Consider the following 13,776-nt stretch of genomic DNA (forward strand, 5'->3'; position numbering starts at 1 on the left):
TGGATTTTACATACAATTAATATAATTGTGTGATTTTACCAACAACAAAAAAAAGCAAAGAGAGAGAGAGAGAGAGAGAGCCTAGATGGATGTAACTTAATTGGTAAGGTTACCCAATGTAGACAAGGAGGTCATGGGTTTAAGCGTTACATTGCACAATGGCATCTAGTGAATTAAAAGATATGTATCAAGTAATAGAGGGGTGAGAAAATTGGGCGTAGTACTACTTGTAGGGTAAAAAGAAAGAGATGATAATGAATGATATTGGTCTAGTTATTATGGGAAGAAACGAGCATGGCATGTTTACCCGACGAAGTCTGGATTGAAGCTCTTCGTGCTGGGGTACACAGAGGAGTTTTAGATCACAGAGATCTCTGTTCCCTCTCCATTACAAGCCATGCCTTGAACAAACTCTGTGTGCTCCCCTCTCTCTGGAAGCCTTTATTTCAACGAGATTTCCCCCAAGAATATAACTCCGCATCCTCATCAGATTTCAAATCCAGATATCGATCAAGGTGAAGTATCTTCTTCGTTTATTTTCCTCTTTGAATGTCTTTCTTTGTCTTTTCAAATTACTTTGATTCTTTTTGGGCATAGCTTAAGCTTTAATCGTTCCCAAAAAATGGTGTCATGATTCATTAAGCCTAAATCCTTACAGAAAAGAATGGACTTATTTCTCAAGAAGCTTAAATCCTTACTACAAGGAGTTATGTTATGGCCTACTTAGCCGAAATACTTCCAAACAGAATGATGTGTGATTCACTAAGCATAACTGTATAAAAAGGATGTCGTTTTGGTCCATTAAGATTAAATATTGATAACTATAACTGATGTTATGGTACATAACCAGCTTTGAGAAGATCAAGGCATCGAAAGTTGCCGCACACAGAAGGCATCTTCTTAGGATTCAGAGTGAAAGAGATGCTCACGAGAATGAATGCAAGGAGCTCGAAAGAGAGATTCAAGGGGAGAAGTTGAAGCTCTCAAACATTTTGCAGGATCTGAAAAATATCGAGCAAGCTCGGTAAGTACTTCTACTACTGTTTAAACAAGAAATAAGAGAGGGATCTAGATGCGTCACTACCAAAAGTTCAAATTCACATCTAAAATACAACTTCAAGAAAGGATATCTTACTTCAAACAATGTTGAGACTCAAGAGGGATAAAAATGTTATACATTTACAAAATTTGCACCCATTCCAATGCAACCAAAGAAGCAACATCAATGTGCGTGTGTGTGTGAGAGAGAGATTTTATTATCGTCTTCTGAGGTCAAATATTGCCAATGAGACCAAAAAGATAACATTTTCATGTAATTCGTGTGAAAACGAGTAGTGATTCTTGATGTTCAAGAATTTCACTAATGAATGTCACAATTGAGAATGCACATATTTGAGGTTGGTTGGTGTGGTGGAACAAGGCCATGTCAAAGTTTAACAAGGAATAGAGAGAGAAAGAAAGATATACTAATGTCTAGTATGGAAAAAAACTGGACTATGACACAAATCATGGTTTTATAAATGGGTGAATCCATGTCATCCATACTGAAACAGAAAGAAAAGATTTAGGTTTCCTAAAGCTCCACGATCTTGATTTTAATGCATTGGTGGAATGATTTTGGAGATTTTTTACAAGCATTAAGTGCATAACTAATATGTACGGAGGCAATGATCCCCATGCGCCTTATATCCTAGGAGTCTCAGTCTCTGGGGTCGTCAACAATCCGCTGCTTGCTCTATAGTGACTCCTTTGTATGTTGTCAAAGAAGGTCTGGCGCTATGGAAGAAATTAGTGATGGGTGATTACTGTTGCATACCGTGTGCTAGTATAGTGCTGATTCTCTATGGTTTTAAAGCTTGAGCAAGATTTTCTCTATGTGTCATGTCAGCCTTCTCCATAATTTGTCAAGTGGTGGTGGAGTTCATGTAGAGGATGGCATGCATCTTTCTGATCTGCTTGTACGTTGGGCATGTACACAACATGCTCCTTGCAATCAATCTCTCCTTCACGTAATTTGCAAAAGGCTTCAGCTCTAGTTTTGCGAAGTGCTCATCTTACTATGATCTCTAGTCGATGGGAGGAAACTCTTTGTTGGCATGTTGATTTGGGAGCATTATAGGCCACGTGGATGGTCAAGCACCAAGGTGTCTATGAATCCATCTTTTGAGAAATTTATGAAATGATTTTTGTAGTAGGCCATCTTTGGAGGAAGAGGCTCTCTTGGTGTAATGCAAGTCTTTTGGAGAGGCAGGATACCCTTTTTCTATAAAAATGAGTTGACAGCTGAGTGGGCTCCCTCCCTTATTAGACAATAGGTTGGCAGTAGGCTGTCACCATTATTACAGAATAGGTGGGACAGAATAAGGGACACATTTATGACAGAATAGGTGGCACAAAATAAGAGGCAACTCGGGCTTTTATCCCAAGGTTGACTTTCCTGGAAAATATTGACACCGAACGTACAGGATAACTGATGTTTACTGGTCTTCCACTCGTTTTATATTCCCCCAAGCATTCATACCTCTGCCTCACTATACTGATTGTCATCTCATTCAAACAATAAGAAAAACTCCTTAAACACCCCAAGATTTTAAATATTTTCCAATAAACCCCTTTGTAATAGTGAAATCTGTACTGTAGATTTTGTAAATTCAGGGTTATTTTGATAAAAAAAACCATCAAGTTAAGCGTAGTTAAGTGATTCCCCCTTCCTTTTATGCTATGTTAATGTTTCTAGCTAAAAATGATAAAGAGAATGTAGCAGGTGCCATAACTTGTATTCGTTCAAACCTTTGACAATTCATTGGAAATGATAAGATGGAATGAAGGTATAAGTTCTTTCCAATTAATGCAGTTTTTGGTGTGTTTTTATTCAGGATGTCTTCTGTAGCTTTAAGGATGTGGCAACCTCAAATGGTGTGCACAATGCAGCAACAACTAGTTGAGCAGCATCCAATAGATTCACAGTTCCGGAAAAACTCTCTTGAAATGGAAGCCAAAATCTGCAAAGAAGAAATACGAAGATGTTGCAGAAAGATCGTAAGTTTTCTCATGCTTGTGTTTCAATTCTGCCTTTAGTTTTTAAAAAAAATAAAATATAGAATCATAGATTAATACATTATGTTGTTTGAGAGTCAAAACACCAAAACAGCTCTTAACATGTTGGATATTTACCAAAGAATACCTTTTTAGTTTCAAAAACAGACAAGAATAATGTTTCGTATACTGATAAGTATGGAGCTGGGATATTAGGTTAAATATTGAAAACTTTTGAGTATTCTGTTAACCAAAATATATACCTCATTGGATTTATTGGAGTGTCAAAGATTTAAAAAGCCTTAGTTAACTGTTGAAACTCTTATTTTAACCTAATTTTTTTTTCAATATCCTGTATTTATGGTAGGAGAGACTAAAATTACACCATTTAATAATTTACTTGAATGATTCTGAGTGTGATGTGGTGCTTAGTGTTTCTGCATCATCCTTGACACTCTTTTGGATGCATTAATAATTGTTGTAGTTATTGCTATATGAAATATGAGGCAAGGATGCAATATGTATTCTCTATCTTGCTTTGTTTTGAATAGTATTTAGATTTCATTTCTTCTAGTCTTATGAACATTTATAGCATTTTCATGTATTGATGAAGTTTGTATAACGTTTGTTATATTGAAGGACCGAAAGAAGCAAATCATTGAAAAGATAGAGAAAGATTTGGAGTACTTGATGTATAATCCTCTACAAGATTCTCATGAAAGCTTACCAAGAAATAGGCTAAAGAGGTCAAAGGCACATAATACTAAATGTTAAAACAGTTAGTATGTTCTTACTTTGTACAAAGTTGTTAATTCGAATGTTTCACATAATTGTATCTCTAGATATTGTTTTTCTCTTAATGAAAATGCATTTTCTACTGGTATTATATGTCAAGTTCCATTGCCTGTAGTCTCTATATATTATGTGATAATTGGTTTACGTCTCAAGCAGCTAAAAGTAGAATCTATGAGCATGTATATACCATGTTTTCCACTAATTTGATAGGGATGTTTCGTATGGAGTAGATAAAACTAGAACCCTAACAACATTTAAGTTAGGGGAATGGTAATTAATTAGTATAGTGTGAAAGACAAATGTGCAATATTGTTATTGAAACTTAATTGATTACCTTGAAATGAAACTTAATTGATTGCCTTGAAATGAAACATAATTGATTACCTTGAAATGAAACATTATGTTATGAGGGTAGAGAATTGTGTACAATCCAATGTTTTGTTTCTGTCAGTATTTTGAAACTTATTCGTTGTATTTCAATTTCTACTCTTTCACTAATTAAGTAGTAGGCGTAATTTGTTAAGAGTAAAAGAAAAATGTTTGAACCCAAGATGAAAACATGTTGGGTTCATTACACTTTGATTTTACATTTACTTGTTTACATAGAGCTATTCTTATTGCGGATGTGTAACGTTGGCAATTAAAATATGCCAAATTTAACTTGTGCTTTGGATCTTGTCCATAGTAAGAAACAAGAAAATAAAACCAGTTTAAAATTCCCATATGAGAATTAATTAAACTTACCTTTGTTACTAATTACCATAGAAAAACCAAGAAAATAAAATATTTCTTATTTTTTATCTCTTCATAATATTATCTATACAACAAGAAATTGATGTCATTTAACCATGGTTGACCCTCAAGGAGCCACCATGAGTAGTTGAAGCCTCACCTTCCGGTCCACAGTCTTATACTTTGTGTCGACATGGGCGGTCCGACTTGCCTTGACCATTTGGAAAGATGTTAAGTGCTATGTCACCTTCGTGATTTTCAAATTTTTCATGTGTCCACAATTACCTATTCTTGAGAGTACAAGATGCACCAGTACCTAGTCAGGTAGGTTATTAGAGTTATATCAAGGGAGCTCAAGAAATAACTCTAGTAACACATGAGCCTTACTTTCTTCATTGAAGTTGTTGTATAGGCTCATGTCGATGAAGCATCGCATGTATGCAGTCTTCTTCATATGCATTACTTCCCAGGTCATGGCATCAATTTTGTCTGGTTTCTTGTCCCCGAATTGTACCGACAACTAGAGATCTTTAGCCACGAGCATGTCCCTCATCTTCGACTTCCACATTGGGTAGTTGGAGTCGGTGGGCTTGAACATGCTTACAAATGACTCTTCCATTTGTTGTTCGATCTGATACCAGATTGTACGGAAATAGTGCTCGGCCACAACCGAGTCTCAATGACACAATGGAAGATACAGAAAACAAAAATGAGACAACACAGTATGTTAACGTGGAAAACCCTAAGAGGGAAAAACCACGGGAGCCCACAAACTCCAACTATCACTATGAGAAGAAAAATACAATGGGAGACTTGGAGGCAACGACCTCGAGCTATGTCTTCGCCAACCGGCGGTTACAACAGAAAAACTTTTTGTGTCTCACACACTATATCTCTCTCTCTATGTCTGTACAACAATAAGAATAACAACCTCTATGTAAAACACTATTTGCCCTAGTTATATTTATACTCATATAACTTATGGACTATTTACAAATATGACCTCAATGGTCACGTCTAAAAATATTTACAAAATGTTCCTACTTCCTGGTTCATACCGGATCTGGCTAGACTCCTTCGGGATCCATCTTATCCGATTTCCGGGCACCCTCCGGTTCCATCTGGTCTAATTCCTTTGGCTCCTTCGGCTCTCATCCGGAGGGACTTATTTCCTAACAAACATATGATGATGAATCATTTAGGTTCAAACAACTTGAGAAGATGGTGAAAGATTTTGCACAGTTGACGACTGTATCCTTATGGAGAATTATCGTATTCCATAGGATGGACCAAGGATACCCTGTAGCACACTCCTTGAGATCTTGTTGCCATGGGATACAAAACCTTGTTTGGTAAGGAATATTTATCTTACATAGAGAATTTTGATTTACCCATCAATGAATTCTAGCTAATATTGATATTTGTCATTTGAAATGTTCTCCAATGAAAGAGATTGGATATTGTATTTGTTCTCTGGCTCAGGTAGATTATTATAGCTTTGTTTGCTATGCCTTTAGAAATCAATATAGTTTATATTTAGCTAAAGCAATCTTCATTTTAAATTGTTAATAGGTACTACATCTACATCTACATTGAAGCTATATAGGAATATTATTGAATGAGAAAAGAATGACGAGCAACTGAGTTTCATTAACATGAGGATTAGAGCCTTAACATTTTCAACCTATTCCTCCATTAACTGGGGAATACACACACATCTCCCAAATACATGTATATATTAAAACAAACAAATAATAAATAAGGGGCAGTGGCCTAGTGGTTAGGGCCATTAAGTGTAGACTGAGGGGTGCAGAGTAACCAAGGGTGATTCAAGGAGCATTTTATTCCCTTGGCACAAAAGAATAGGTGCCTCATTTCATCTAGATAAAAATGGGAGAAGATGGCTTATTTTAGGTCGACCATTTTATTCACTTTGCTTTTGGGCCAAGGAAATATTAAATTCATTAAATGTCAAATATAAACGCCTTATTTCCTCTATAAAAAGGGGAGAAGAGAGCTTATTTCGGGTTGGCCATTTTGGTGTTTGGGGGTTGACAGTTAGGGTTTTTGGGTTTCTTCTTCTTCTTCTTCTTCTTTTCTATGGTTTGTGGTCCCTCATCTTTGTTTGGAGGTGCACTATTAGGGTTTCCTTACTTATCTTTTCTTCTACTTCCTCTAGGGTTTAGGGTTAAGGAGTTCTTTCCCATTTTCTTCTTCTTCGTTTTAGGGCTTTGTGTTTTCCTACGAGAGGACTTAGGGTTGAGTTTGCCTACATCTTCTCTCTTAGTTGGGAAGTATAAAAGAATACGATTGCGGAAGCTAAGACAAAACCGGCTCGTCTAGATAACAAAAGAATACAGACACAGGTTTAATGGAAACCTTACACGGGAGAGACAAAGAAATCGTGTATATTCCAAACTACTAAAAACTCTCTGTACATACAATGTGCTCTATGAGCACTTCTGTACAAGTCCTTAAAAGGACTGACAGAAGTACTGACAAGTACTTCAACGCTCATACGAGCAACTGACACCAACTCCTAAAAACATGCCTACGTACTAGGCTAGATTCGTAGGTCTCTAACGGCCTACAGGTTACAATCTGATCCGGTTCTAGGTTTCGGATAACATCCAGATACCGATCCGGTTCTTCGTTCTAGACTCTGATCCGGCTCTGACTTGTTCAGCCAATCCAGATCCGGTTGAGGTCAACTTGAGGTAAGATCCGTTCAAGACTCCCCCTCAAGCTCAACTTGACGTTAGATTGTAGTGTTAGTGTTTGTGGTAGTTGGTCCTCTCCTCCGACTCCCTCTGGCGTTCTCCCACCTGGCTCGCGCTCCTTGTCCGGTCCGGTTCTGCTTACCACGACAAGTTTGGTTCCGCGCATCTTGGCTTTCTCAGTCGGCTTGTTTGTTCCCTTGGCCCTTATCAGCTCCCTTGCTGGCATCCCTTGACCCATTGGTTCCTCCGTCTCGGCGTCGGCTTAGGTTGCCCTTTTGTCTGCTTGGCCCATCGTAGATTCGGCTCAACTAAATCGATCATTTCAATTGAATCGGGTACATCAGATTCATTTTTGCTCTCGTCTGAATCGGTCGTCTCCGATTCGTCTTCAACTCCCAGAACTTTCACGACATCGGCCCACATCTATATCTCAGTCTTTCCAGCTCTGCCTCCCCCATTTTTGGTTGGTTCCGGTTTGGATTTTCCGTTCCAGTGGCTCCCCATGCATCTAGTCTTAGCTTTCTCGGCCGACCCGTGCACTCCGGCTTCTTTAGTTGGCCCGAAGTCGAAATCAATATTCGACTCGGTCATCTTCCTCATTCCTCCCCCTCAAGTTCGACATATCGAGGTATTGCACACCTAGTACACCGGAAAATTGTTGCAACTTGTCTAAGCCAAATGGTTTGGTGAAGATATTGACTACCTACCGATCCGTCAAAACATGCGGCAGTTCCACTTCACCAGAGAGAACACCATCTCGAACAAAATGGTAGTGCACCTCAATGTGCTTTGTTTGGGCGTGAAAGACGAGGTTCTTCGCCAACTGGATGTTGTTGAGGTTGTCTCAGTAGATCACAACGGGATTGGACACCTCGACACGTAGATCCTTGATTACCTTTTTAGCCATATGGCTTCGCATGTTGCGATAACCACTCCTCGGTGCTCGATAGTGCTAATGTCGGCTGCTTTTTACTGCTCCAAGCGACCACGACGCTTCCAAGTGAGAATGCATATCTAGATATAGACCTGCGGTCGTCGACATTTCCGGCCCACTCGATATTCGTATAGCCGACTCGTTCTTCGATTGTATTGGCTCGATATAGCAACCCCCTGTCCTTAGTGCCGCTAACATACTTGAGTATTCGGTGCGCGCATTGAAGGTGCTACACGGTTAGATGCGCAATAAATTAACTAATAAGTCCGACCGGATAACTGAGGTTCGGCTGGGTGATGGTCAGATATATGAGGCTTTCGACTATTTGTCGAAACCTTTTAGGGTCGCATGTCGTTTCGGAGTTGGGGCAGACCTTCACATTCCTATCCAAAGGAGTTGAGACGTACTTGCATTCCGTCATACCGAATATGAAGAGCATACTCAAAACACAGGGTCATTTGAAACATGTAATATGTCACAATTTAAGAACAGTCCATCCTAAAAAGGCACAAAGTAGGTCATTTCACAAAAAGGACCATCGCATGCATAAAGGGTTTTGGAAATTGAATCAAAATATATTGATTTATACTATGTCCAAAATATAGGGCTTTCAAAAAATGCCCCTAATAATCGACACGTGAAATTTACAAGAGAACGTACAAAAATTACAAAAGGACTAACATGTATATTTATACATATTTGTGAATCACCATATTGATGTAACATACAATATTTACATTTCATATATGAGATCCATCACTTCCTAGATATACGCCTTCCCCTTCAGACCCACCCGATGAACTAGAAGAGCTTTGTGAGGTTTCGTCCTTATCATCACTAGCAACCAATGCATTGTCTTCATCCAATTGCAATCCAACATCACTCCTTGTTCGTCTTTGTGTTGCGTCAATTGGCACATATGGGATCTTCTCTTTTATTATCTTGATTGTAGTCTGTCTTAGATGGCATGTTTTGGTCAAGGAGAAGTCATACACGAGTATGTCGACATTATCAAGTGCTAGAGTAGACGTGCTTGGTAGATTCTTTCTTCTTCGCTTTCCACTTGTGCCTTCGACATCCTTAACCATCTCTAAAGAGTACTTCCCAATAAATGCGTCTTTGGAAGAGGTATGATACCAATGAACCATAATAGACATTACTTGATTGCCTTTATCATCCTTAATAATTTCAATGATTTTGGCAATCCTAAAGGGATGGTCCAACTTATCACCCCCAACTAATGTTTTAACCAACATACCAACTTGTAGCTCATGTAGATTGCCTTGTCACCTCGCCTCTGCAACTTGTGATAATCTTGGTCCCACGTAAATATCTCTTTGTCGTAGACGAACTAGATTATTCAATTCAAGATTATCTAGTGATTGTAAAGCAGTCGTGCTTGCCATTGATGGGCCACCAAGCGCCCATTCGAATTGATTTTGTAGTGGCCAGTACCCTGTAAAGTGGTTATCTAATAATATTGCATGTTGATGATTAAAGAAGACATCCCACCAATCCACATCTTGATCACCAACGTACTTTTTGATTCGCTCAATTTTTTTTTGTTTTTCCTCAAGGCACCGCATCCAATATATCTTTTGCTCTTCAATTGAACTACCAACAACCAATCTTTTATGGTCGTCATAGGGCATTTGCTCAACACCATAGATTATTGCATTTGGGAAATGCAATAAGAGCCTACATCCTTCTTGTGGCTCCCATTGTGAACTAGATCAGTATTGTTTGGCATATAACATGGTCTGGTTGTGATCGACCATACTTTTTTAGATGAGGAAGACGTGGTTAAAACTTATATTATTAAGCGGAGCAAGAACCCTACAGCTAGTCCCATCACCATCGAAACAAAAGCGCTTGAAATCATATACTTCATCTAAATGTTGCACATTTGGCTTGGGGGTATAAGCCTTAATGATCAACCTTGATAGCACAAGAAGTGTGAAAGCATCACACCTCGCTAATTTCTTGGAGAACCTACTACACATTTGATCTATGTGATCATGTGTATGACCAACTAGCAAGAAGTTGACCTTAATCTTTTTGAAAATACCCTTGTCTACTAACATGCTCAGCTAACCAAACACAATTGTGTTCTTGTTTTCTTTCGTCGTGTTGTCAAGTTGCACGTATCGTACTGGTGGGAGTAAAACTTGCCAACTCTGTAGAACTCTTTGCATGACTGTAACTATAAGATTAGGGTCGTTGTTGGATATTTGGATAAGTTAAGAACACTTGAGGCCTTATGGTCTGACAATACAAAAGACATCCTACTAAGTGCATCTGCACTAGGCATTCATCTCCAATGTCCTTTGGCAACCTTGCAAAATGTGGCAAACAAGTTTCCTTCTGATCCATCCCATCTATAATCAAGCACATGTATCTTTTTGGCAATTGAAGCGCTTTTTGACGATGGTGCATAGGTTTAGATATTTCCAACGCTTGGCTTTCTCGATGTTCTCTCAATAAAGTCTTATATTTTGTTATTTCTTCATCTGTTGTCCCACTCTTTGCGAAGCTTTTTAAACTTGCGTAGATCGAACAAACACCCATCCAGACCTTGCAGGGTATGACCACATTGTTAAACTACGATCTTCATAAACGATTAAAATGTCGATATTGTATATAAGGTACACTTTCCAATAACATGTCATCCTTATAGGCTTGGTATACCTCACGACGAGCGAAGTTATCTGACAAATGCAACCTTCTAGTGGTGGGCATAACATCACATTGCTTCGAGAAATAAATCTCCATCCATCTAACAACATGTCACCCAATCAGGCCCTTACATGGAGATTCTGAATTGTTGAAAGGCACCCACCACCCCTTCAATAATCGATGTTGAATTCTCTGTAGCCTCATGTTCCCGATGCTATAAGCAATTTTAAAAGCAACTTGATAACTCTTCGTAGTAAGTGAAAGGTAATATTCCACATGATGGTCCTTAACAAGTTGCATATTGGCAATCAAGAATGTATCTTGTTCGTCACTTTTTCAAAAGAAACTCAATGCACTACATCGAGTTCCTGTTGAAAGAGTGTCCCTTTCAATGAGAACTCGATGCAGTGCATGGAGTTCCTGACCCTTTCAATGAGATTTTGAGTTCTCGTTGAAAGGGTACCTTAGTTTAGATGGGCTATATTGTTCCCGTTGAAAAATGGGCTTTTCATGATCAATAGATCAGATTTGGTCAAATTTTTTGCAGTTGTTTTTTGGTCTATTTCTTCAAGTTTTTTATGTAACATTCTATACAAAAACGTATGATTCTCGCTAATTTTTACCTTAGTTTAGAGGTCTATATTGTTTATTATTAAGATTATTGTTATATCCTTGTGTCATGACTTGTTGTTTTCAGTGAGCCACAACAGAAGGTGCCATCCTTCAAACTAAAAATTCCGCCACCAACAAAAAGACCTTCTGACACCATGATGAAAGTTGATTCTCGCAAAACATTTATCGAGTCAAGAGGTGATGACACTTTAAAGTCCTTTGTCGATAACCCGATGAAGACTTTAGGCGAAAAGAGTGGGGAGCCTCGCCTGAACAGCTACCCCCAAGTGGAATGGACACTGATCTACACCGAGGAAGAAGGGGACCTCCTTATTCTTGCAAAGTCTGAAGGTGAAGGCAAGTTGCAGGTGGGAAAGACATTCCCCTACATCTACGTAAGGAACATCAAATATGAAGACAACGACTCATCGAACCTCTTCTTCGATGTTGATAGCTCGATGGGGGTTCACAGAGTCAAGATCGATGAACATAATTTCATAACCGACTCCTGCCACCCTAAAGCCCTAAAAAAGGATGTTCAGACAAAAACAACTTGATTGTTGCTTTGCACCCGTACATTAAGGGAGAGCTGATGGTCACACAAGCAACAACCCCACCAAAGTCTGCTAAGAAGTCCAAACCGGAACATAAGAAGTACAAGAAAAGGTAGCAACTAGAAGAGGACGAGTCGAAGGTCCTCGAGTTCGTAGAAGATGAGGAGGAAGAAGCCGAGATCGAAGTTATTCCTCTAGGGGGCCACATTTCATTGGGGATACTCACCTCAGAGCATAACCAGATCAGAGAAAATATTGTAAAGACGAAGCTTGTTCGTAAAGGAGACAAGAAGAAGAAATAAGAGAGCCACATTCACTGCATGTGTAGAACTTAAAAAGCAAAATGAAGATTAATCCACATGCGACTGTTAGGCCATTCTTAGTAATGGTTGACCTAGATCAATGCCCTACTATTGTTGACTTCAAGTACATTTCGGCAGATGACTACACATACTATGTGATTGGAGGATCCCACTCTACTGAAACCCGACGTCAACTGGTCAAGGAGTATCCTCTTACCCCTTTCTTCAAGTATGCAAAATGTAAAGTGTATGCATGCCTTACACATGACGAAGCCAAGTTGTTAGGTTGGGATCATAACAACAATAACGGCTATAGACAAAAGATGTCATGTATCGAGCGCATCAAGTTCTTCCATCACGAGTACCTTGATGCGTTGCAAAAGTTTGGTCCTTGGCTGCATCCTGGATTGTGACGACAATGTCTACTTGAAGTGGGGATAGCAGTTGACGAAAGCACCAAGTTTGAAGGCTTGAGAAAATATGACTCGTGGTTTTAACTTGCCTTTAGAACAGGGGAGGTATGGGACCTCCAAGATCGCATTTTTAGTATGTGGGAGCATAAAGAAATAAAGGGACAAAGATCAAAGAAGGCTAAGCTTGACCCACAGGTGGAGATGAAATCTAAGTCAAGTAAAAGTGACTTAGTAATTGAAGAGTTAGCCGAAGATATGAAGCTACTTCCTTGGTGGTCACTGCAAGGAATTAAGGATGACATATTATTGATATTTGTATTAATCAAGCGTGGCCGCCAAGGAGTTTAGCCTTGACGAAATGGTCATAGATTTTCAAAAGTGAGTCATCTATGTGCATGTATCATTTTGATTTGATTGCTTTGTTGATTTGTTCTTTATTCTAATTTTAGTTTCTTTTGATTTTTGGATAATGGGTTTCTTCTTACAAAATTTATAATTACAGAAACCACCTCGTTCAAAGAAGAATAGTGACGACAATGAAGGTATACCTAGCGCTTTCATCACCCATTTGGAACGAGCTAAATACGAGAAACGGATGACAAAAGGAAAGGAGCTCGAGGTGCCTGAGGACTCGGATATCGTAAAAAGCTTTTGGCACAAGAGTGATCCTTTCCGATAATTGTATTATAGTGTATATAATGGTGATGTGGGTAATATGCTTGACATATTACCCAAGAGACATTATACATTGCTCGTGGCGGATATACCGTATGGCTTCAGAATATCAAGCTCGACATACGACGATGTGCCATACAAATATCCGCAAATAGTGAAGATGGTTAAGGACTTTGCGGAGCTGACCCTGGCACCATTATGGCCTATTGTTATATTTCATAGTATGGGTCAGTTGTTATTGGTCACGACTGCATTGAAGTCGAGATACCATGCCACCGAACATATGCATTGGTAAGCATTATGTTACTATATATTTAATGTATGGAT

The 13,776-nt window shown here is 38.8% G+C and overlaps 1 protein-coding gene across 1 annotated transcript; it reads left to right on the plus strand.

Annotated features, from left to right (window-relative positions):
• The first annotated feature begins 269 nt into the window (after positions 1 to 269).
• LOC147849029 (F-box protein SKIP24-like) lies at positions 270 to 3,919 on the plus strand. The gene is made up of 4 exons (XM_087337863.1): positions 270 to 515; positions 851 to 1,024; positions 2,877 to 3,039; positions 3,676 to 3,919. The coding sequence occupies exons 1-4, from the start codon at positions 295 to 297 to the stop codon at positions 3,808 to 3,810; spliced, it is 693 nt and encodes a 230-aa protein (XP_087193989.1). The 5' UTR covers positions 270 to 294; the 3' UTR covers positions 3,811 to 3,919.
• Positions 3,920 to 13,776: the final 9,857 nt, after the last annotated feature.

Source organism: Azolla caroliniana, unplaced genomic scaffold, assembly GCF_043228905.1.
Source record: "Azolla caroliniana isolate FFs.n. ecotype wild unplaced genomic scaffold, voAzoCaro1.0.p SCAF_144, whole genome shotgun sequence".
Taxonomy (NCBI): Eukaryota; Viridiplantae; Streptophyta; class Polypodiopsida; order Salviniales; family Salviniaceae; genus Azolla; species Azolla caroliniana.